Consider the following 24,057-nt stretch of genomic DNA (forward strand, 5'->3'; position numbering starts at 1 on the left):
GAGTGTGTGCACAAATAAATTCACATTCAAAAGCAGGTAACCACCCAGAGCTAACAAGCCCTGCCTGCTCAGATAAACAGAACGCACCTCACACACATCATCAGAGTCTGCTTCGGTGACGTCTTGCATCTAGATGTGAAATGGACGGGCTCTAGGTGTGTGCACAGTCGTTTGTCTCTGTTAGGACGCTGATACTGAGATATTCTCAGCAAACTCCCTCAGTTATTTAGGCATGAAGATTAAATCTTGCCATGCACAGCTGTGTCTGACTGTTTGGGAGTTCCTAGATGACAGGAGGGAGTTTTTCCGGCACAACTGAGTCATCTTCAGTCTTCCCAGCCTTTGGCAGTTTATTGCGTGTGGATTATTATATCTGCTCCGGTACACCACATAATTCGCACAAAACTGAGTAGAGCTTGGTCTTTATTACTATTAATCCAAGTCACTGCTTTGCAAGTCACAAGTAAGTCACAAGTCTTTCTAGTCAAGTCTCGAGTCAAGTCCAAGTCAAAGACAACCAAGTCCAAGTCGAGTCCAAAGTCAATGATGTGGAAGTCCAAGTCATTAACTTTAAATTTTCAAGTCATAATCAAGTCATCTGTCAAACTTCACTTTAATGACAATGATGATAATTAAATTCCAGAACTAAAGCTACTGATCATAAACAAAGAGCTGCTGCATTTAGCAGAACAAGATCAAACCCAGAACCAAGAATGTTTCATGATTTTTGTCCATGTCGTGCCACTTTTGTGCTAAAATATCAAATATGCTCAATAATCATCAAGTCAACAGATGCAAGTCAATTCAAGTCGCATGTCAGGTCCGAGTCAAGTCGTGAGTCTTTATAGATTTTATCAAGCCAAGTCAGAAGTCATTAACCCTCTCAGGCTCAAAATAAGTTTTGATAAAAGGACGAACAACTAAGTCCTTCAGCGGGACTTCTGAGTTAAACAATGCTCATGAACTACGTGTGTGGAGTAACCAGGTAGGTAGGTTTTAACTGTTGCAAATCTGCAACGCCTGCCTCCAGAGGGTTAAAATAATGACTCGAGTCCAAGTCACGTGACTCAAGTCCACACTTCTGCTATCAATCCTAAAAAGGTTTCTTTAGCAATGAGTGCAGAACCAGATGTCTCTAGTCAGAATTACTGATCATTGACCCAAAGAGACTCAAATAAACCTGAAAGTCTGTTTGGAGGGACAGAAAAAGTCCTGGAGCAAAAGAACTAGTCTAGTGTTTGGTTTAGAGTGCGCTGTATCACTTTTAGCCAGCATGAGTAACTTTGTTTTGGCAGATCTCCTGAAAGGAGGAGTGTGTGCAGAACAGTAACTCACACTCCAGCAGGACTGAGGAGGACACGGGGATCTCCCCAGAGGTTTGGTGATCCCATGCATCCAGTAAAGCTTCAAACTGGGAGGAAAAATGTTCTGGAGACATCATGTAACTATGTAAATGGAATCTGAGGAATGACTTGACCAGGATTGTATCAAAAAGAGTTTTCAGTGTTAAAATCAGCTAAAACGTTGAGGGGAACCCGAGCTCTGCAGCCTGAAGCAGTTCAGAGTCGTCTCTGTATGTCTGACTTTTACTGCCTTTGATAAGAACATTGAAATGTTACATGAGATGAAGCTGCACATCGATTGGTATCTAACCAGGACTAATACACACCGGTGTGTGTCATGCTAGGGGAAGTCATACATGCTGGGAACAGCTTAGGGAACAAGTGAGATCACAGACCATTTCCTTTTAAAGCTCACAAGCTTTGAGACTATTGTTAAATTCTGGTGAGTCACACAGAGGGAATATGACCAGGATGGGAGTCTTTGTGGAATGTAATCATTTTAGCTCCTTTATGTTTCCAATTACCAAAGGGGCCAAAACACACTGATATCTCCCCTCGTGATGTTTGTGGCAATAAAAAAAATAAGTGTGGCTCATGCCCTTTTCTCATTTCCTGAACAAAAACATGAATGCTAATCTATGTCTTTCACCATCCAAGCTCTAAACACATTCCTTATCTGGGTTTTAGTTCCGAACAGAACAGCTTCCTGGCTAAAGGGAACTCGAGCATTCCATGAGAGTCCAACATGGCTGCTCCAGGCTGGCTGAAGTCACATCTGGTAGAATTAACTTGGTTCGTGTAAGAGATTAATCTTCCTCACGCACCAGAACGAGTTGTGGAGTTCTCCAGGGCTCCATGCTTGGACAAACGATGTTTATGTTAAGCATGCCTCCATAGGATAAATATTATTAAACATTATGGTATATAAATATATAAATATGTATACACCATACCATACCACCTTTATTTATATAGCATTTTAAAACACAGTCATATGGCTGACCAAAGTGCTGAACAGCCACACAATAATAGAGATAAAAAACATATAACAGTACTATAAAATACAGCCAACAAATAAAAAAAGACAAGACGATAAAAAATTACCAGTAAAAACCTTACAATGGATGATAAAATAAGAGTAGTAAAAGCCAAACTAACAGCTAACTGTTAAACGCAAGGGTAAAATAGTGTGTCTTTAGTCTAGACTGAAAATCTGCCAAGGAGGATGCCAGTCGAACTGTGACTGGAAGTTTGTTCCACAGTTTAGGACCCGCAACAGAGAAAAGACTTTACACATAACTGACACACTAACCTTACGAAGCCTGAGGAATCATAAAAACATGACGGGCATGACAGATACTTTGATGTACAGTATTTGACTCAACACACACACACAACACTCTGATATTGTATGATACATTTGAAACACCTGCAATGGACTGGCTCTCTGTCCAGGGTGTACCCCGCCTGATTGCCCATTGACCGTTGGAGATAGCCCCCCCCCCCCCCCCCCCCCCCCAGCGACTCTACGTGGACAAGCGGGTTCAGAAATGGATGGACAATAGAAACACAACACAACGCTAGGCGATGCAATATGATGTACGTGGTAAACATGTGATAAATATATAGTGCCTTTCAGAGTCAGAGGACTCCAAAGTGCTTTAAACTACAGTGTTTCATTCATGCATTCATACACACACATTCACATCCTGGTGATGAGCTATATTGTAGCCACAGTTGCCCTGGGGTGCACTCACAAAGGTGAGGCTTACAAGCACAGGCGCCACCCGTTTCTCCGACCACCACTAGCAGGCGAGGTAGGTTAAGTGTCTTGCCCAAGGACACAACAGCGGCACCTGCAACCTTCAGATTACTGGACAACCCGCTCAACCTCCTGAGCTGCTGCCCCTAACACATGTGGAATGTGTTCAGCAGCTGCATTCAATAACATACATAATTAAACTAATTACCAACGCAAACTCACACTATGCAAACTTTACCTAATGAAGTATCTTGCACTGTTTTATAACTGTTTTATAAATTTGCATACATGTTAGACAACAAAGGAAGAAAATAGATACATATTTTTAGGTGAATATGTTCCTGCTCCAAACAATCACTCAAATGTTCCACTCCTATTGAAGCGCTGTGACTAGACTACTGTAACTCTCCTTTCACGTGTCTGAGCAGAACCTCCCTGAACCGTCTACAGGTGGTTCAGAATGCCTGTGCTCGGCTTCTGGCCAAGTCCTCCCAACACACCCACATCACCCCGCTTCTCCTCCAGCTTCACTGGCTGCCAGTCAACTTCAGGGTTCATTTCAAGATCCTGGTTCTGGTCTATAGGGCCTTACATGGACAAGCACCATCTTACATTGGTGATCTTCTTAGTCCCTACACCCCCAGCAGGTCCCTGAGGTCCAGTGATCAAAGCCTACTGGTTGTGCAGCACCAGGCTAAAGGTCAAAGGTGACAGATCATCTGCTGCTGTGGCCCCCAGACTCTGGAACTCTCTCCTCCTGAGCCTGAGATCAGTGGACTCAGTGGTCTCCTTTAAAAAGCAGCTGAAGACTCACTTGTTCAAGCTTTGGTGTGACCTTCACCATCACCCTCTCCTTGTTCTGCTCTCCCCACCTATTCCACCTTCCTCAGAATCCACCGATTTCCCTCTTTCCTACTCACTCTCTCTCTTTCTTAACAGTTTTAATCACAATTGTCTATTTTTTGCTCATTTTAAATATATTTTGAATCATTTTCTAAATTATTTTTTATATTTTACATTTTTGGTTTTTCTGAAGCGCCTCGTGATTTTTAGCTTGAGAGGCGCTATAGAAATGATACTTTCTTCTTCTGTGGAACTTCAATAGTGGTGAGCTCCACTTTTCTTCTCTTTGCGGGAAGTCGTAAAACGAGATATTTACATTCCAAACTCGTGGGCAGAAATCAGAGCCTCAGAGACTGTTTGAAACAATATTTTCTACTAAAACTCACTTAAACACAATGACAGACCGGTTTCCCTTGTTGCCATGGTGAAACAGAGCTGCAGCTGCTGAGAAGGTTCTTAGGAAGAAATGCCCTCCTCTGCCTCCACCACGCAGATCCTTAGGGAATGTGAGACAGGACAGCCCAGTGGAAAACTTTACTCACGTTAACGTGGTCTCGTGCTAAAAACACACATTTACAAAGCTCCTCCCTCTGATGACTGTCCCAAGCACAAAGGAAACTTCTACTCAGGATACCATACGCACTTTTCTAATCTAAATCATTGATCGGATAATTAGTGACACAAAAAACACTTGTTGTTTGTGTGGATTGTTCCTACATCTGGATCCAATGACGTTATTTATGGGGCTCTGGAGAAGCACAGCATTTTGGGTTTCAAGGCTGCTACGGCAGCTTGTGCACCCTAGTACTTCCACAGTTGCAGGGGGAATTTCTGACGTTCTGTCAAACTGCGGTGTACAAATCCTACACCGAGACAGAAGGCAAACAGGGATCCATTCATCCACTGTTGCCCAATCAGATTCTGTCGTCCCACACAGCTCTGCAAGTCTCAGCATGGCGAGCAGGGCGTGAGGGGATGGTGAAAGCCAGATACATAACTTAAAACTCTTAAACACTCGTTTGTATCCATTATTGCAAACCGTGTGTGCTGTGGGATCTAGGAGGCGCCCAGCTGTGGGACTATGTGGCTGCTAGACGTTCTCCAGAAAACCTCCAGGTTCAAGCTGACTCCATGGTTGTTTGTGTTGCACTCTTATTTAAAACATCATTCTTTCAGCTAAAGACAACAAAAACACACACACTGCAGCACAACTGAAAGGTCACATTTCCTAGAAACTCTATTCAGACAGGAGCAGGTTTCAGGTGTGTGTCACTGAGGCGAGAATTATTAACGTTTGTTTTCATCACTGAAATGCCTTTGTTGCACAAAGCTAACATGGATCTAAGTGCTTACTTGTCTTTCCCAATCGTCTCATAGTCTTTCACAACCACTTCTAGTTGGGAGCTGGTGTCCAGCGGCGTGCCTTTTAGGTCAAACTCAAGCACCTGGAACAGAAAAGAAAGGGGGGTTGCTTTTGATCTTTGCAGCTACAGATGATGATTAACTTGAACCAATTAGTGTTTACAGAGACAGATGTGTGATGATTTTTGAGTTAAAGGCGTAATCAATCACTGCTGCCCTGCTTCAGACTCGAATAAGGTCTGAATCTGCTCAGTAAAAAGGTTATAAACGATCAGATAGCTCTTTGATCAGTATTGGTTTGGAGAAATTGAGATTATCTTAGACTAGACATGCCAGCCAATGGCTAGTTTACGTTACATGGGACATTTTACCTGCTGATCCACATAGGCTGCTAGAGGTCCCCACCAAAACCCATCCCTTTGTGGCTCAGATGAGCCATGCCTTCTCTTCAGGGCGGTTCTGAGAAGCAGCTATGCATAACGGCAGTGTGGATCTGTTACACTGTGTGGTAACATCCATCATCACCAGGATCCCTGGTTCAATCAGGAAGTGAGGCCTAGATATAGTCACCAGGGGCCACATTCATAGAGGGTAAAGGGAAGGATGCTGTTTGCTCAAGTGCTCTGAATGACTTCTATACTTGCTGACTTCACAGTCTCACCTGGAGATTTCCTTTTGCCAGCAGCCGAGGTCAGGAGGAAGCTGATGGAGCTACGGTCGTTAGAGGGTGTGCTCAGGAAGTCACTGAGATGCTGATAGACATTTTCATCCTCTGTGTGTCATGTGTCTGCTTTAAGAGGCCTACCCCAAACTATTCAGCAGCAAAAGAAATTGCATCATCGCCTATGAATGAATTTGCAGAGTTGCCTAAAAATATGGAACATGATTGGTTCCGAGCTGATTTCATAAACGAGTTGCTTTAGTTTCTAACATGTGGTGATTGGCACCCCTAAGTGCTGCAACTGGCTAGCTCTGGTGCGAATGACGATAACAATGCTACGCTACATTACAATTGTTTGCAGATTTAAACAACAGCCTCCGAAATGCTGTGGTGCATAAAGTGGCAGTGTGTTGCTTCCTGGCGCTAGGGGGCAGTGCACACATTTCAGGGTAGTGTTACACCATATCGCCATGACTGTTGCTAGTTTAAAACAACATTATGGTAAATGTTACCTGTGACCTCGGCGTGACCCCTCAGACTGTGATGGGCCTTTATTTTATTACGTTAAAGTAACAGTGTGTATTTTTCCTGGCAATAGGGGGCAGTAGATTCCTAAATTGTTGCAAGTAAGCAGTATTTTTGTGTTGGAGTAAGACTTTACCAATGGATGCCCATTAGGCTCAAAAAGCCCTGGGGAGTACAAACCTCAGCAAATAACAAGCACATCAGACTCCCTTTCATCACTGGCAACAAGTGAAGAGGTAAATGTGTAAAACAACAACATTTAAGAATGGTGAAAGCTTTGTACCCGTTTGATACAAATCAGTAAGTGCATTTTGTCCTCATGGGCTCCCATAGAAGGAAACATGGCATCTAATATGCCGTCGCCAAGAGACTTAGGCCTAGTCCACACATAGCCGGGTTTTTTTTAAACGAATATCCGCCCCTCCAAAAACTTGCATCCACACCACCTCGTTTTAAAAAAAACTCTGTCCACACGTACCCGGATAAATACGTTGTTAAGGACATGCCAGACTTCCCCTGTTCTTAACCTCGTCCTTCGTCTGTGGTCTTCCGCAAGGAGCAGTAATTCCGCTTGCAAAAACAAACAAGCAAAAAGCGCTTGGACAATTGATAAAGCGAGCGCAGCTCTGAGGGCTTCCATGATGCCGGCTAGTGTAAACACAGGTCGCACACGTGATGTCAGCATTTTTTTGTTGCGGAAAGTGACGTTGCGGACCTTAAAACTCCGGTTTTGTCTGTCCATACGCAGACACCCAAAACGGAGAAAATGCAGATCTTCACTTTGGCCGGAGTTTTTAAAAAGATCCGTTTTCGTGTGAAAAAAACTCCGTTTTTGTGTGGATGACAGGCCAAAACGTAGAAAAATATCTACGTTTTGGCAGATCCCCGGCTACGTGTGGACAGGGCCTTAGACCTGCTCCCATGTAATTTAGACCTGATTTTTATGGTTGTATGTTACAAAGCCACCAACATTTTTCAACAACATTTTGATGGATATTTCCAGAAATGAATGGTAAAAACTACACATTGTCTCTTTAAGAGAATGCAATGCTGATTGTGGTTTCCTGGCGCTGTCGTTTCTGGATCTGCTAAGGGTCCTGCGCCTGCTGATGATGTCATCATACTACGGCAATACTACTCGGCCAAACTATATTGCATCTCTTTTTTTGATTCTGTTATTTCACATAGGTTTTGGAAAGAGGTTAGAAGTTTTGTTATTAAATTCACATTTCTTACGCCTAAATGTTTTAGAACGCGGTAATGTTGTAGTCGTACATCCAGCCCATCGTCAATCATCGACAGGTGCAAGACCCCGAGCCGGCCAGAAGGAAACATGGCTTCAAATGTGGCATCCCCCAAAGACGCAACCCTTGCTTTATGTACTATAGATCTGGTTTTTATGGATATATGTTATAAAGCCGCCAATATTTTTCAACTTCTGGGCATCATTTTACTAATATCCAACAATGTTTCCAGCGATTAACAGTAAAAACTACACATCGTCTCTTTCAGTGAACTATCCGCTCTAGTCTTGGTTCTTCCTTTGGCTAGTCGTTAGCTCATCGATCAAATCTGCCCAACACCGAGCCTGTTCAAAGAGCAATCTGCTGGTAAGTTTCTATAAACACTAGTTTGTGAGCAGATTACCTCATTCCAAACAGGGTTCAACTCGTTGTCAATCGCTTTGGTTTTCTTCTTCTCCTCTGAAAGAAAAAAAATGAACCATGTATTATTTGCATCTTCCCTAAGAGAAAAACATATTCAGTGTTTTAAAACAACATTCTCTTAAAACTCAACACATTTTCTCAATATAAAGACAAATGTTAGCTATGAAAAAGAGAAAAAGATGAGCATGTTGTGTGTTCATGCTTTGTACAGCAGTAGTGGTGGGTAGCAGACTTTAGAGACAGGTTTAGAGACAGCTTTGGAACAGTTTGCAACGACATCAGGACAAAATAAATCATGTGGATATGTGCTTCAAACAGAGCTGCATCTATTACTTCTGCAACTTCTAACCTGTTTTGTCCTCCCTCACCTCCCATGTGTGTCACAGAGCCACTCCCCAGCTAAAACTGCTTCTGGGAATGCTGGGACATGCAGGAAAATGCTCTGATTGCTCATGGATTAGATCCATACTGAACTTTTTTACATTTTATGGACAACTGGGGAGGAACACGAACGGATAGTTAATTTGTTATTTATTACAGTTAATTTATTTTTTATTACAGTTAATTTATTTTTTATTACATGTCCTTTAATAGAAATAAGAATAATCAAAACGTCCACATGTAAGATCCAAAAGAAGCCACATTTGTTTCTCCAACTTTATTTTAAAAGTGACTTTAAACTGGACCTACCTTTAAAAATCACTGATGCTACTGGATCAGGACTCCCAAGTTTCTTCTTGGGCAGACTCTTGGCCGACTCTACAACAACCCGCAGCATGGTGCCAGACTTCAGCCACTCAGATTTAAATGAAAAAAGTGAAAGACTGGAGGTTCAAGTTAGACATCTTCATTGTTCCATCAGAGATCAGAAAAGCTGATGGCAGAAGTAAGAGGAGTCGCTGGGAGGGGAGGGCGGGCCTCGGGGGCGGAGCCGTCCGGACAGACCAGACAAGAACCTGGATGAGGAGACCGAGCCGAAACGGGCGGAGTCCGCGGAACTGTTGGTGTCTGGTTCGCCCAAAAAGATCACTGTGAGCGCGGATAATAACTGGGTTAGATTGGAGACTGTAGGGATCTCATTACACAGAAACGGTCTGATTGTGATGCACGTGCTGGTTAAACACGCTTCTCTGGCACCATCTGGTGGACATCAGTAGAAACCAGGGGCGCCCCCCAGATAATCTTCATGGGGTGGCCAGAGAAAAATTGGGGGGTGGCACACCAGATTGGTCCGCGGTGACTGGGAGAGTTTAGCCTGTGTCCTTGCATGCTCCTTTATTCTTTTTCATTAAAAAAAAAAACAATATGCACACGCTTACCTCAGATTTAAAGAACATAATTTCTTTACAAAGACATTTCAAACTGTTATTTGGAATCTTACTTTAAATTTTATTGTAGAATTTGAGAACACGTTATTAAACTCACCTGTTGCTGTTTTCACAAAACATCTACAAAACTAGATTTAAACCTTACTTTTATATTCAGATTTTTTAAATTGGGTTTTACATTTATGTCTGATTAAATATTATGAATTTATAGTTTGTGTGAACATTAACATGAGTTGGTCTTCTCTGGTGTGGCCGGCCACCCCTTGGGGGCGCCACTGGTAGAAACGCAACATCTCATCAAACAAAAGTAGTTTACATTAAATTAAAAATGTATTTTAATACATTTTAAGAAACATTTAGTGACTAACATGCAAATAATCAAAATCTAAATTCTAACTACACAATGCAAAAATAATCAAAAACAAGATTTTATAAAGTTGCACAACTAATTGAAGATGTCCTGTTAAATCAATGCCTATCTCCAGCTGTCTCCGGGCATACAGGTGGGGTACACCCTGGACAGATTTCCAGTCCATCGCAGGGCAACACAAAGACACACAGGACAAACAACCATGCACATACACTCACACCTAAGGACAATTTAGAGAGACCAATCAACCTAACTGTCATGTTTTTGGACTGTGTGAGGAAGCCAGAGCACCCGCAGAGAACCCACACATGCACAAGGAGAACATGCAAACTCCCTGTCCCCAGGTTGGGGTTAGAACCCAGAACCTTCTTGCTGCACCACTGTGCAGCCCATATGGTCTTATTAGTGTTAAAAATGTTGCATGTTCCATCTGAGCTTTTTGACTAACAATGAGCCAAAACAAGTGTTAAACTGTAAAACATTATGTACAAAGTTCGTTTGGGCCTCCTGAAACGTGTTAGGTGTTCTAAAGGAAATTCCATCTTAGCAGGAGGCCACCTTGAATAAATGAGTTTCACTACAAGCAAACCATCTGACAATAATTAAATCAAATTAAACCCTTTTAGACTATTCTTATTTGAACTCTTTTGGGCTCCACTGTACTTCTGAATACTGTCCTGATTAGGTGTTGCGTATTTTTCTCATGTGAACTCAGTCAAACTCAGTAGAAGACTCAAACTTGTAAATGTTTTCCACGGTTCCTCAATAAGTTTACTTTTTAAATGATTAACTGTGATAAATCACCCGCCTGTGCCTGGGCTACCCCCAGCACAGGAACTCACTTCTCCATGGTTTCCTTCTCAGCTCCCTGTGTTGACTCTGCTTTCTCTGTGTAGACGGATCTCATTGGGGCTGCTGAATGTGAGCGTTCCCGTCTGAGGACAAGGAGCTTTGTTTAAGGACGAGCAGGAAACAAAAGATCTGGATGCTCCGGCTCAGATGATCTCAGAGCGGCCTTGGCTCAGGCTGCTGCCTTCCCCCCAGAGAAGCTAAAGTTAGGGTTTCTGATTCACCATGGACTCTCTCGGAAACAACCAGAATCTGTGGAGGCTGTATGACACCGAGGTACCTCACACCAGGATACGGTGAGTTCCAAATGTGGGTCTTACTTAATCTAATTGGTTTTATCAGAGGAGAACATCAACCCGCTTTACAGGTCTAACTGCATAGAGGTCTTTATCATTTGCTGGTTTTTGTTGTCATTTACCAGAAACGTGTGGGATCTTCGGCTTCACTAAAAACCTTTTAACCACAAACATTATTTGTTCATTTTATTGTTATTTATTATTTTAAGGACAAAATTAGTCAAAAATGCATATGTGAAAGCAGCTAAATGCCAGGATGTAGACACAACTTATAGTTTATCAGAAAACAGGTTTAGATGCATAAAACAGATTTATTTCATTTATTTCTTTTTTTGTTTAAAATACTTACTCTGTAAAAATCAGAGTTGTGTTGTAGCATTCCTGCCACATAGAGGCGCTGCTTTCTCTCCAAAAGCAGCTTTTATACACCAAGTTCATGAAACGACCAGAACATTTTAAATAACACACAATTGAATGACTTTGATAGGGTTTGGTGGTCTTTGGATCTTCATGGACACATGGTTACTTATGGAGGATGAAATCACTGTTAGATCAACTCTGCATGGGAAGCTGCTCACCTCCCACTAACTTTAACAACTGTAACATGTTCCTGCAAATCTCTGCTCCTGTGGCTGCAGGCATCCAGCTGATAGCTCCAGCGCTGCAGACAAGCTGAGACCAGAGCACATGCAGCTCTTGAGAGATGCTTTCATCTGTCCGAAAGCAAGACCACAAGCACAGCATCCAAAGACAGAGGGGGGGAACAGAGATGAGGAACCTGGATTAATGTTGGGTGAATTTCAGGAGCTGCTGAGGTCTGTGGTTGGTCCAAGTGCTGATGAATCCTGGGTTGAGAGATTCTTCAGTGAGGTAAAGATTTATCTTAATTAGTCAGGGATTTGTCTCTAGTCGGCAGGGCCGTTTCTAGCATTGTGGGGGCCTTATGCAAGAAATTGTTCTGGGCCCCCCTTTTTTGACAAACTGCAATTGATGATCTATAAACACACCATGAATTGTCACAAATTGCAAGCAAAACATGGTACAGTATTAAAATTAAACACTCACTCAAGAAATATGACTAATACAAACTAGAAAGCAGTCAGAGTGCAGACCTCCACCCTGGGAGGGGTGTTCACATCTTACACACACCATAATAAAGGGGCTAATTGCATGTGAACAAGTACGACAACAACTGATTAAAGATTCCTGTATCAAGACAGTGGTCAAGATCACAATCTTTCTGATGGTCTGAGATTTATTTATTTTAAGCATAACTCTAGTTTTATTGGGCTATTAACGTTTAAAGCTGGTGTGTGGTTAGAATTGGGATTTTAAACCAAAACAGTAAGTTATAACTGTAAAATATAAAGCATTTTATTTTTCTTCAGAAATTTCTGAATAGAAAATGTAAGTGAACAAAACAATCCGAAATAGCAGAAATCATGCATAACATGTATTACAACCTTGTATTGATTTATTTATTCGTACAACTTTCAGTGTCTGAGTTTCCATAGATATTGTCTCTCAGTGTTCCTGTGTTTTTAGCTGTTGTGGTATTCTGCAGAGCAGTTCTTGTCCTGCAGACTTTACTTTTTCTTGCACTCTTTGCACATCCAGGGAGGTTTTTTTTTTTTTTTGCACAGAGTGTACCTGCCTCACCCCTGACTCGCCCTCTGTGCTTTGTCCATTCCTTCTTCACTGATCCAGGGGACAGGGATGTGACCTTGAGTGGAGATCACTGGAGGGTTTTCATCCTGTGCACACTGCTGCTCCTGAAATTGTTGATGTTTCATGGCCTCCTTCTGCTACTTGTTGCTGATTATTTTGTGGAGCTGGTGGTGAGAGGCAGCTGATAGTCAGGGGTTCTTCTGGGGATAAATCTGGGTGTCATGGGTTGGCCGCACCTGGGTCTGACTTTGTTGTCCATGAGTCCAGAAGATGTGGAGCATCTCCAGCAGCATCCTGTCTCTGACATTGTCATGAATTGAACTAGAGGACCCGTGATGACACCAAACACAGAGAGACCCTTTAACTATTAGCCAGGAGCTTTGAGGAGGTGTTACCAGAGTGATACTCAGGTAGGCGCAGAGTCGAAGACAGGCATGGGTCAAAACCAGATCGAGGCAAAGCAGGTACAGGGTGCAGGCTAGAGATGTGGTCGTGGACAGACGAAGGTCGTTGTGGCAGGCAGAGTCCTTGGCAAGGGTCAGGCGTGGAAACGAGGTCAGGAGGTTATGATACAGGCAGAGGTTGGAGTGCTGGAGAATTTACTGGCGTGAGTGTTCAATAATCTGGCAGAGTGCTGGTGGCTGACTGAGGAATATGTGTTTATGTTTATGTATTTAGCAGACGCTTTTGTCCAAAGCAACTTACAAGTGATAATCGGCATGTTGCCCTTGAGGCTAACAACAACAATAACAACAACAACTTGACATCAGTCATGGGGAGGAGGGAACAAGGAGTGGACATTAGAGAGGGGGACGGGTGCAGGGAGGGTGCTAGTTTAGAAGATGCTCTCTGAGGAGCAGGGTCTTCAGGAGTTTCTTGAAAATTGAAAAGGAAGCCCCTGTTCTGGTAGTGCTTGGTAGGTCATTCCACATTTGTGGAACGATGCATGAGAAGAGTCTGGATTCTCCTGAGCGTGGTGTAGGCACTGCTAGCTGACGATCCTGTGATGACCGGAGCGGCCGGGCCGAGACGCAAGCCTTTGCAAGAGGATTCAGGTAGATGGGAGCCGTACCATCTCGGACTTTGTATGCTAGTGTTAGAAATTTGAATTTGATGCGTGCTGCCAGCGGTAGCCAGTGGAGCTCAATGAACAGAGGGGTGACGTGTGCTCTTTTTGGCTGATTGAAGACCACACACGCCGCTGCGTTCTGGACCATTTGGAGAGGTCTCACAGTACTGCCTGGAAGACCAGTTAGAAGGGCATTGCAGTAATCGAGACGGGAGATGACAGTAGATTGCACCAGGAGCTGGGTGGCATGTTGTGTTAGGTATGGTCTGATCTTTCGTATGTTAAACAGCGCAAAGCGGCATGAACGAGCAACAGAGGCAACATGATCTTTAAAGGTCAGGTGTTCGTCAATCACAACACCCAGATTTCGAACTGCCTTTGAAGGAGCCAGAGATAGGAAGTCATTTTGGATTGAGATATTGTGCTGTATGGATGGTTTTGCTGGGATGACAAGTAGTTCAGTTTTAGAGAGATTGGGTTGGAGATGGTGGGATTTCATCCATTTTGATATGTCAGAGAGACAGTTTGATATTCGGGCAGAGATAGTGTGGTCGTCCGGTGGAAATGACAGATAGATCTGGGTGTTGTCTTCATAGCAGTGGTAGGAGAAGCCATGTGATCGAATGATCTCATCCAGTGAGGTGGTGTAAATGGCAAAGAGAAGAGGTCCTAGTACAGAGCCCTGGGGGACTCCTGTGGCAAGATGGTGCATGGTAGATTGTCCAAGCCAAGATACACTGAATGATCGTCCTGTGAGGTACGATTCCAACCAGGTGTGTGCTTTCTCTGTGATGCCCATGCTAGAGAGTGTGGAAAAAAGGAAGCCATGGTTGACAGTGTATGTATAGGTGGTGAGGCAGATGTGTGGCATGAGCTTGATGGTGAGTTGACTGTGGTTGCCGGGGAAACAGGGCTTGGCTGGAGCTTGATGAGGGGACCAAGTGTGCTGCATGAAGGCTGATGAGGTGAATGATGGTGCATGGAGGTCAGGGCATGGCAAGATCATGACAGGATCATGACAGGACCCTTCCCCCCCACAAGAGCGGATACCAGACGCCCACAGGAAACCAGAGGAGGGGGACCAGGAAGGAGGGCCAGAAACGAGAACAGAAAGAAAACCAGAACATAAGGGCAGACCCAGTAAAGGGCGCCCAACAAAGCCGAGTTTAGGAGGCAGGGGTCCGAGGACCCTTGGGGGTCGGCGGTGATGAACCAGGGACCTGGAGACTCTGGGGGGCCAGCGGCAATGAGGCAGGGATCAGGAGGCTCTGGGGGGGTGGCGGCAACGGGTGAGGACAGGGCCAACAGAGACTGGAGGCACCGACTTGACGTGCTGAACCTGGTGCTGACTTGACTGGAGGCGCTGGCGCTGAAGGCGATGGCGCTGACTCGACTGGAGGCTGCGGCGCTGCCGCTGACTTGACTGGAGGTGGAACCGCTGGAGGTGGTGCTGACTTGACTGGAGGCAGGACCGCCAGAACCAGAATCCCTGGAGGCGGAGGCACCGACTTGGCTGGAGGCGCCGACTGGCCTGGAGGTGGAGCCGCTGCAGGAGGGAACTCTGACTTGGTGGGAGGCTCTGGACTTGGCTTGAGGCAGGATCGCCGGAACCAGAATGCCTGGGGCAGGTCCGCCGACTTGGCTGAAGGTGCCGACTTGGCTGGAAGCTGGGCAACCGGAACTAGAATCCCTGGAGGTGAGTCCGCTGACTTGGCTGGAGGCGGGGCCGCCGGAACCAGAATCCCTGGAGGTGGGTCCGCTGACTTGGCTGGAGGCGGCGAGTTGGCTGGGGGCGGGACCGCCAGAACCAGAATCCCTGGAGGTGGGTCCGCCGACTTGACCGGAGGCGCCGGACTTGGCGCAGACTTGACCGGAGGTGCTGGACCTGGCGCAGACTTGACCGGAGGTGCTGCTGACTAGGCTGGAGGCACCGCTGGACATGGATGCGATGCGACTCCTGGGACCACCGCTGGACGGGGAGGCGGTGCGACCCCTGGGAGGCGCCAGACCTGGCGCAGACTTGATTGGAGGTGCTGTTGACTTGGCTAGAGGCACCGCTGGACGTGGATGTGATGTGATCCCTGGGACCACCGCTGGACGTGGACATGCGGAGCCTCTTGGACAGGTGGAGGTGGGACCCCCGCTGGATGTGGATGCGGTGTGGCCTCTGGGACCACCACTGGACGTGGATGCGGTGCAGCCTCTGGGACCACCGCTGGACGTGGATGTGGTGTGGCCTCTGGGGCCACCGCTGGACCTGGACAGGCGGGGCCTCTTGGACAGGTGGAGGTGGGACCCTGTTGGACGTGGATGCGGTGCGACTCCTGGGACCACCACTGGACGTGGATGCGGTGCGGCCACTGGGAGCGGCGTGATGACAGAAGGAGCTTGAGGCTTGAGCGGCATGAAGACAGGAGGGGCTTGAGATTGGAGCAGCGTAGCTGCTAAACCTTGGATCTGAGAAGGCAATGAATTAGCAGAGGGTCTCCAAGGCCGCCGCCATTGTGTTGTAAGGAGCCCGCTGTGTAGGATTGCCGTAGCAGGTTTGGACGAAGGGGTGGAACCTCTGTGCGGTGGTGGCTTGATTGCCATGCGCGTTCCCCAGGAAGGTGACTCCTGTTCCTTCTCCAGCTCCATGAACTCAAGGAGTGTGAGAAACTCACCCGCTGGATCCATGACAGATCGGATTGTGCAGTACGTTGGCTCAACTCCTGCTTTCCCAGTCCTGTGTTGGCGTCGAGTCCAAGTATGGCCATATTATTCTGTGTCATGAACTGAACTAGAGAACCCGTGATGACACCAAACACAGAGAGACCCTTTAACAGTCTTTTTTAGCAAGGAGCTATGAGGAGGTGTTACCAGAGTGATATTCAGGTAGGCGCAGAGTCGAAGACAGGCGTTAGTCAAAACCAGATCGAGGCAAAGCAGGCACCTGGTGCAGGCTAAAGACGTGGTCGTGGATAGGCGAAGTTCGTGGTGGCAGGCAGAGTCCTTGGCAAGGGTCAGGCGTGGAAATGAGGTCAGGAGGTTATGATACAGGCAGAGGTTGGAGTGCTGGAGAATTTACTGGCGTGAGCGTTCAATAATCTGGCAGAGTGCTGGTGGTTGACTGAGGAATATATAGCTGGTGAGGCAGGTGTGTGGCATGAGCTTGATGGTGAGTTGACTGTGGTTGCCGGGGAAACAGGGCTTGGCTGGAGCTTGATGAGGGGACCAGGTGTGCTGCATGAAGGCTGATGAAATGAATGATGGTGCATGGAGGTCAGGGCATGGCAGGATCATGACAGACATTGTCTTTTGCTGCTGATGATGGATGGCTCTTCATCAGAAGAATATCTAAAATTATAAATACATCAGATTTTATAAAACATACTCAAGTGGTAAATACTAGAAAATGAAAACTATTAAAAAAAGAAAATACAGAGCTACAGCTAGAAATATGTTTGAACTGTAGATAAACTCACTGCAGCTGTGATGGCAAATCATCTTCATCCACACCTGAATCCTCAACCACAGATATACATGGATCTTTTGTTTTCCTGAAAGTAGCAGCAGTAGCATAATAGTATAGCAATAGTATTAGCAGAAATACTAGACAACAGAAACTGGAACGGGTTTAGTGCACAGATGGAAAAACAAAGTGGGCACATCTTGCTCCTCATCAACAACTTTTGAGGGAACTTTCCTCTTTCGAGAAGGTTTACTGGTTTCTGGTTTATTTACAAAAACAATTCTAACGTATAAAATAATAAAAAGCCTCCGTGAAAAATGCAGCTGAAAAAAGACAAAACTACAGGTGACAGAACGAGTACAAAAAACGGCGAAGCAATGTCGAATATGACTAAATTTTATCTAAAATTACCAAATAAAAACATAAAGGAGGAAATTTACTGAAAATAATTATTGTTATTTACACCAGTGGAATAGACAGAAGTTGAAAATACGCATCCAAAACAATTCCTTCGCTCCTCTATGAGCACGGCACATGGCAGACTGTTTATTTCCTGGTTCTCGGGCAGGGACTTGCGTAACATTACTGTATTGTATTGTATACCACTGGAAAGTACCATCTCAGCTTTCAGAATCTGTTGATTGCACAAACTGTCAAAGAGTTACGGTAAAGTATGAAAGCCATTTTATTTCACCATCGGCACAACCGCAGTTAAAGGGTTTCAGTACTGCAGCTTTGGGGGCCCCCTAGTGGTTTGGGGGCCCTATGCAACAGCATAGATAGCACATAGGAAAAAACAGCCATGCTAGTCGGTTCATTTTTCACTAAATGAGTACCAAAGGCATGAAAATGGGCTGAAGTTGTATTTCTGTTCCGTCTCCAGGTAGATGTTTGCTGCACCGGCCGGGTGAAGTGGCAGCAGCTCTCCTCCTACTTGTTTCTGGAACTCACAGAGAGGCAGCGTGCCTTTAATCCCCCAGCAGCTCTGCTGGACACCCAGCCTCAGATCAGACACTGCTCTCACAACAAGGTCCATATGGCATCAAGCACAAAGCTTCTAATTACAAATGCATGCTGGGTAATGGAGGCCAGAGGGAAATGATGTAAAGTTTAAGGGAAATGTGGAGGTATCAATTAAAGGAACATTAACATGTTCTGCTGTTAGAACTTAAATCACTAACATTTTAAAACTTGGTGATGAAAACATTTAGAAAAACACTTTAAGGGAGTCACCTACAGATGATATTTTAAATGACCTCAGCTCAAATAAATCCAGATGAGTTCTGCAAACAGTTAGTCACAATTACAGTGGCTTAAAAGAAAAAGAAAAATGTCCTTTATAAGTAAATAATGTTATAACTTTTAAAATAAGTTTCACATGCATGGTTATTCTGGCAAAAACAAATATCAGAGGCAGCAGTGCTAGCTAGAAACGCAGCTTATTTTACACAGAAATCCATGTAAACAGCTTTATAATGTGATTGCTGAAACTGTAAACATGTTTTCAGACATTTTTGTGATTCAAGTCTGTTCAGCAGAAATCCCCGAGAGTGCTAACCTGTTGCTTATTTGTCTCATTCTCTTCAAACGGATACAAAGACACTAGCACATTTTAAAGGAGGGAAACTCTTATTCCAGAGTAGTTTGCAGCATTTGAAAGCGTTTTGCTGCCCGTCTGGTTAACTGCTGTTAGCTCTCACAGATCTTACTCTGAGAAATTCAAACCATTATCTTCTGTGCTAGGTGAGAAATGAAGTGTTATAGACTTGTTTCACCTTTCAGCATCAGGCTCTGAGTTATTTTCATATTGCTACAGTAAGATGTTTTGCTGAGCATGGTCTTGTTGTTGTGCAGCGAGAGGCGACGGTTCGTGTTGTTGCTGTTTCCCATCCTCCTCCGCTCCGCTATGTCAGTGTCAGTAAAGGAGGTCAGATCAGCGTCTGGAGCCGCAGCCTACACATCCTCAAAACTTTTACAGTGAGTGACACACAAACACAAACACACACACACACACACACACAGCATTTGACACAATTAATATCAGGTTGTACTCAGAAAGCTGGAATTATGGAATCAGAGCTCTGGCACTGGACTGGTTAAACAGTTAAAGTGAAAAGCAGTAATTTGTAAAGATGGGTGAAAACCAGTCGGAACGCTTAGACTTTACCTGGAGTTCCCCAGGGCTCGGTACTGGGACCTAATTTGTTCGTTTTATACATAAATGACATCAGTACATCCTCACATTCAATGAGGTTTATTTTATTTGCTGATGACACTAGTAAATTTGTGAGAGAGATTATCTGCAGCAGCTTATGTAAGAAATCAAGAAAATTAAAACTTGGTTTAAAATGAACAAATTATCACTCAGTTTAGGCTAAACTAATACATGATTCTTAATAGAAATAGATTGAAAGACTAATTCAAAGTAAATATTAAAAACACTCAAATACGTAGAAAGGGTGCCTCATATTACATTTCTTGGGGTGAGAATTGATGGAAATCTGCTGAAAACCTCATAATAAACATATTAAATCAAAAACCACTTGGTATTGTGCATTCATTTTACCATTTAAGTTACTGTGTAGAGGTACGGGGTAACACAAAACTTCTGTACAACCAAACATTTCATTACAAAAAGGTCAGTAAGAATAATAAATCAGGATTTTTTGATCATAATAAAGGTTTAATTTCTAAATGCCGTAAAATACCAAACAGATGTTCTGTAAAGCAAGGCAGAAACTGCTACCAAGAAACGTACTGAGGTTGTTCCTTAGAACGTGGCGTGGAAGGCAAGGGCGACTATAAAAAACCCTTATGTGTTGATTCAGGGAGTGAAGCAATGGACTTTACTGTCAGAGGTTTTATGAAGAAGTCCAGGTTTTTTTTAAACAACAATTTAAAACAAAAATCTTTCAAAATGAATGAGTTGAAGAGCAAATCTGACAGAACTGCTCTGGTTTTGTGCAGAAAGTAGAACTTTTTTTGTCTCCTAATTTGTTTTATTTATTTTTGTTTGTTTTCTACATTAGATGGTTAGTGTGTGCATTATTGTGCAATATCTAAAAGAGAAGTTGAGTACATGAAGGTTTGTTTAATGTTTGTTGCTTTGCTTTGATGCCTTGTTTTTACAAGATGTGAATTATTGCTAATATGGCTACGGGGGTAGGAGTCTTAGAAGTTCATACTTCATCCTATATGTTAGTAAACAGTTGTAAGGATTAATTAATGCAGCTTGTCTTGAGGGGTATGTACTAATTCATTGTATGTTTTCTCTCTTTTTTTAATTTGTTCCAAATGAACTAATCACACACACACACACACACACACACACACACACACACACACACATTTCTCTCTGGACCAGCTCACAGGAGACCCGACAGAGGAGGTCGCCAACACCACGAGGTTCAGAGGCTGGACCACTGATGCCGCTTATATGGGTAGCTGCCAAATGGTTGCCGTAGCAACCAACCGCAGGGATTTGCACTTTTTCAGCATCTCTTCAACCACCGTGTCTGAGGATGTGCACTTGTTTGGTAGTTTCACTTCAATATAAGAATTTTTAAATTACTAAACAAAGAAAGTTGCTTTAAAAAGGTTCTTTACTGTTTAGGGTTTTTCTGCGTACCAACTGCTCTTTGTTACTCTGAGAACGTTCAGGTAGGATCGTATCTGTAATCAAAGTGTTTCTTTAGTCATTTTGATGTGTTTCTGTATAAAAGTAAAAAAAAATTTACTTTTTTTCTCAGTAATATCTTCTTTGGTTCTCATCCTCATAAAGAAAACAGCATTTATATCCTACCGGATTGATATGCTAATGGATAGTCTCAGCAAGGCTAAGAATAAAGTAGATCACCACCATTGTTCATAAATAACAGTTATGATAGTAAATATTTATAAATTTTACATATTTAAAATTTCCAGAAATACAATATATTAAAATGGAGCTAATTGGATCCATTAGCTCTGGAATCGACTAATTCTCGATTTTAATATTAGTAGTTTTTCTTCCCAAGAATCCAGAGGAGCATCCACTGCTGATGCTCGGAGACGAACAAGGAGGAGTCCATCTCTTGTGGTTCCTGAACCCACTTAAAGGTCTGTTCAAGAGTCCACCCAGGAAAGAAAATGGCCCTCAAAGGATCTTTTTTCCAGTAGGTAAACTGAGCCAGGTTGTTGTGGAAGCCAATTTGAACTCTGCTGTCTCTGATACTCATTCATTTCTTCTACTTTTTCCCCTACAAACCATCAAATTCATTGGATTTTCTATTCAAAAGGACCTCGGTGAACACAGCAGCATGGTCTCCCATCGTTACATTCCCCACATCCACCAGGAACCAATCAACAGAGTGGTTTTTGATTCTAATGTCATCATGACATCATCAGAAAGCGACGACACATCAGTAGTCTTTATGAATGTGTCACTAAGGCAAAAGCCTTATACATGGAAAATCCCACAGGTAACTTGCTTATCTCTTGTCTAGTGTATAGTGTCAGTGTGGGTTAGGTGACACTGACCTGAAAATGAGGGCTGAGGTTGAAAACAAGCTTTTGCAGCTGTTGAACAACGATCTAGAAGAGCAAATGTGACCTGAGTTACACATTTACAGCGTGTGAGTGAGGCCGGCGTGTGCTAACAGATGGAGGAGACATTATTTAACACGGTGGTGATGTTTTCTTTTCCTCACAAGGGCTATTTAAATAAATATGCAAAGTTTATAACCCAATAAACTGTCTGGACATCGTGACTCTCATGGAGAAGAGAGTTTAAACAGCTGAGCAGCAGAGGTGTGGGCTCGAGTCACATGACTACTTGAGTCAGAAACAAGTCATTAATTTTATGGCTTGAAAGGGGCATTATGGAAGCTTGACAGCCAAAACATGTATAGAAATAATAAATGTCTTCTTCATACATTCTCCTGTAATGTGCTGGTCCTGTAGAATGAGCCCTGGCATTTTTACTGTGATTGCCTGTTTTTTCTGTAAAATCACAGAAAAAGAGAGCTGCTCGGGTCGAGCAGGCTGCTTCATGCGCGTTCACGCTCAGGCATAGCCCGTAGCATTTGCTATCAGTTGCTTTAGCAGCAGAGAGAGAGGTTGTGCCAACTCAGCAACTTTGTCGCTGTTCATAACGCCTAGAGATGAACCTAGCTACATTTCTGAGGACCCTTAGCTACTTTCTTCTAGATATTTCCTGCAAATTAGCAACAAAATAGCCATTTTTGCTCCGAACCGTTCTTTGAACGTTGTTTTAGCTGTAATCAAGGATATACATATTACAGATACCCAAGACATCATTGGTGCTTTAGCTCATCTAGTTAGACGTTGGACTCTTGTGCAGCAGACCCGGGTTTGATTTTGGGTATGAACATAGTTTGCTAGAGTTTCTTTTTTACATTAATGGTATATTTTTTACAGTAAGATGCCCAAATTTTTATTTGAGACTCGCCGAATGGCATTGAATTCACAGATAAAAAAGATGTGGGTTCAACTTTCATTTTGGAACAATTTTTCAAGCAAGGGAATGGCATGATCTGAGCATGCAGGAGGACTGACCCATCATAAACCTTTGTGGGCTGTGCTGAAGAGAAAGGTACAGAACCAAATTATTTAATTAATTAGCTGTGTGTTCTCCTGTCTGTCCTCCGGGCCACACACACACACACACACACACACACACAAGGGACTGTCTCAGCTGTTATTTTCGTTAAGGAGTGTGCACGTACAGCATGCGCGCCTCGTGCACGAGCCAACTATTGAAGCTGCCGTTACGCTTTTGGCCTGAGAGGGCAATCGCGAGCATAAAAATTCAAAACTCCGTAAAGTCCCTTTGAAAAGTCGACATTTTACTAAACATCAACTTTGAAACATCTATTATGTCAAAGTTCTCCTCCTTAAGTCATGTCACTCCCTCCATTAGAGGCCGGCCAATATGGTTTTTTAAGGCCGATGCCGATACCGATTTTGAAAGAATTTTGTTGCTGATGGTCGATATCTAAAGCCAATTATGAAGGCTGACATACACACACATGACATACACACACACACACATATGTTTTAGCAGCACATTGAGTGTGAAAAATGAATTTAAAAAGTAAATAAATCTCTTAATATTTAATGAACTTCTAAACATTTTTAAAACGGTGTGTAGGGGTCTGGTAGTGGTGGCAGCTGGCCAAACAGGTGCCTGATTTATTTATTGTTTATCGGCTTTTAAAAGTAATTTTGGCCGATGGCTGACATAGAAATAATTGAACATATTGGTCTGCTTCTACCCTCTGTATTAACAAAAAGAGATGTCTATCTGTAGACTATGTGTGTGTGAGAGCTGCAGCACAGCCAGAAAAAGCCATCCTAACGCATCTGCTAACGATATTTATGCACCCCAGAGTTATTTCTTTTGGTTACGTCCACTACAAAAAAAAAATAAAATAAACTCAGTGCAAATGTAAAGCTGAAGGTAGAAAAACTAACTTTGGTAGATGGTCCTTTTTTGTTACGAGAACAAACTAGCTATCTTCACCTTATGAGCACATGTCCTCCAGGCTATGTTACTGACTGTGTCTGGCTTTAGCATGTATGCTGTTTTTGTCCTTTTAAAATCGTGTTTTCCCAGAATAACAGGCAGCTAATTAACTCAGGTGGACGGTAAACAGGCTTTTTATTATCGTCTCCAGCAGCAACAGTGGGCATCTGGAAATGAACTTGGTGCTATTTACTTAAGAACATATTAAAGTGTTGCATAGTATAAAAGTTTATCCAGGGGTGTCCAATTTGTGCTGGTCAATCACAAGAATCATGTGTGCCGTGGTCTCACCACCCAGAAGGAGAGCTGAAAGAACAAGATGCAGGTTCAACATTGT

At 43.5% G+C, this 24,057-nt stretch overlaps 2 protein-coding genes across 4 annotated transcripts in view; one reads left to right on the forward strand and one right to left on the reverse strand.

Moving 5' to 3' along the window:
• The window catches only part of LOC107387538 (myoferlin), a 48,099-nt gene extending 39,043 nt beyond the window's left edge, over window positions 1-9,056 (reverse strand). For 2 of the 3 annotated variants that reach the window (XM_054749051.2, XM_054749050.2), the window contains exons 1-3: window positions 8,854-9,055; window positions 8,144-8,199; window positions 5,302-5,393 (exon numbers count right to left, since the gene is read on the reverse strand). In XM_054749051.2, the coding sequence (XP_054605026.1) occupies window positions 5,302-5,393; window positions 8,144-8,199; window positions 8,854-8,941 (236 nt within the window). In that variant the 5' untranslated portion in view covers window positions 8,942-9,055. Of the gene's footprint in view, window positions 1-5,301; window positions 5,394-8,143; window positions 8,200-8,853 lie in introns of all 3 variants that reach the window. The other variant, XM_054749052.2, reaches the window with a different exon arrangement.
• A 1,702-nt stretch (window positions 9,057-10,758) lies between these two features.
• LOC107388196 (cilia- and flagella-associated protein 337) overlaps window positions 10,759-24,057 on the forward strand; it is a 28,774-nt gene continuing 15,475 nt past the window's right edge. The window contains exons 1-8 of the mRNA XM_015963615.3: window positions 10,759-11,006; window positions 11,645-11,876; window positions 18,078-18,224; window positions 19,049-19,171; window positions 20,559-20,730; window positions 20,808-20,854; window positions 21,211-21,348; window positions 21,472-21,654. Coding sequence (XP_015819101.1) covers window positions 10,936-11,006; window positions 11,645-11,876; window positions 18,078-18,224; window positions 19,049-19,171; window positions 20,559-20,730; window positions 20,808-20,854; window positions 21,211-21,348; window positions 21,472-21,654 — 1,113 coding nt within the window. The 5' untranslated portion in view covers window positions 10,759-10,935. The remainder of the gene's footprint in view (window positions 11,007-11,644; window positions 11,877-18,077; window positions 18,225-19,048; window positions 19,172-20,558; window positions 20,731-20,807; window positions 20,855-21,210; window positions 21,349-21,471; window positions 21,655-24,057) is intronic.

The sequence above is a fragment of the Nothobranchius furzeri genome, chromosome 16 (assembly GCF_043380555.1).
Source record: "Nothobranchius furzeri strain GRZ-AD chromosome 16, NfurGRZ-RIMD1, whole genome shotgun sequence".
Taxonomy (NCBI): Eukaryota; Metazoa; Chordata; class Actinopteri; order Cyprinodontiformes; family Nothobranchiidae; genus Nothobranchius; species Nothobranchius furzeri.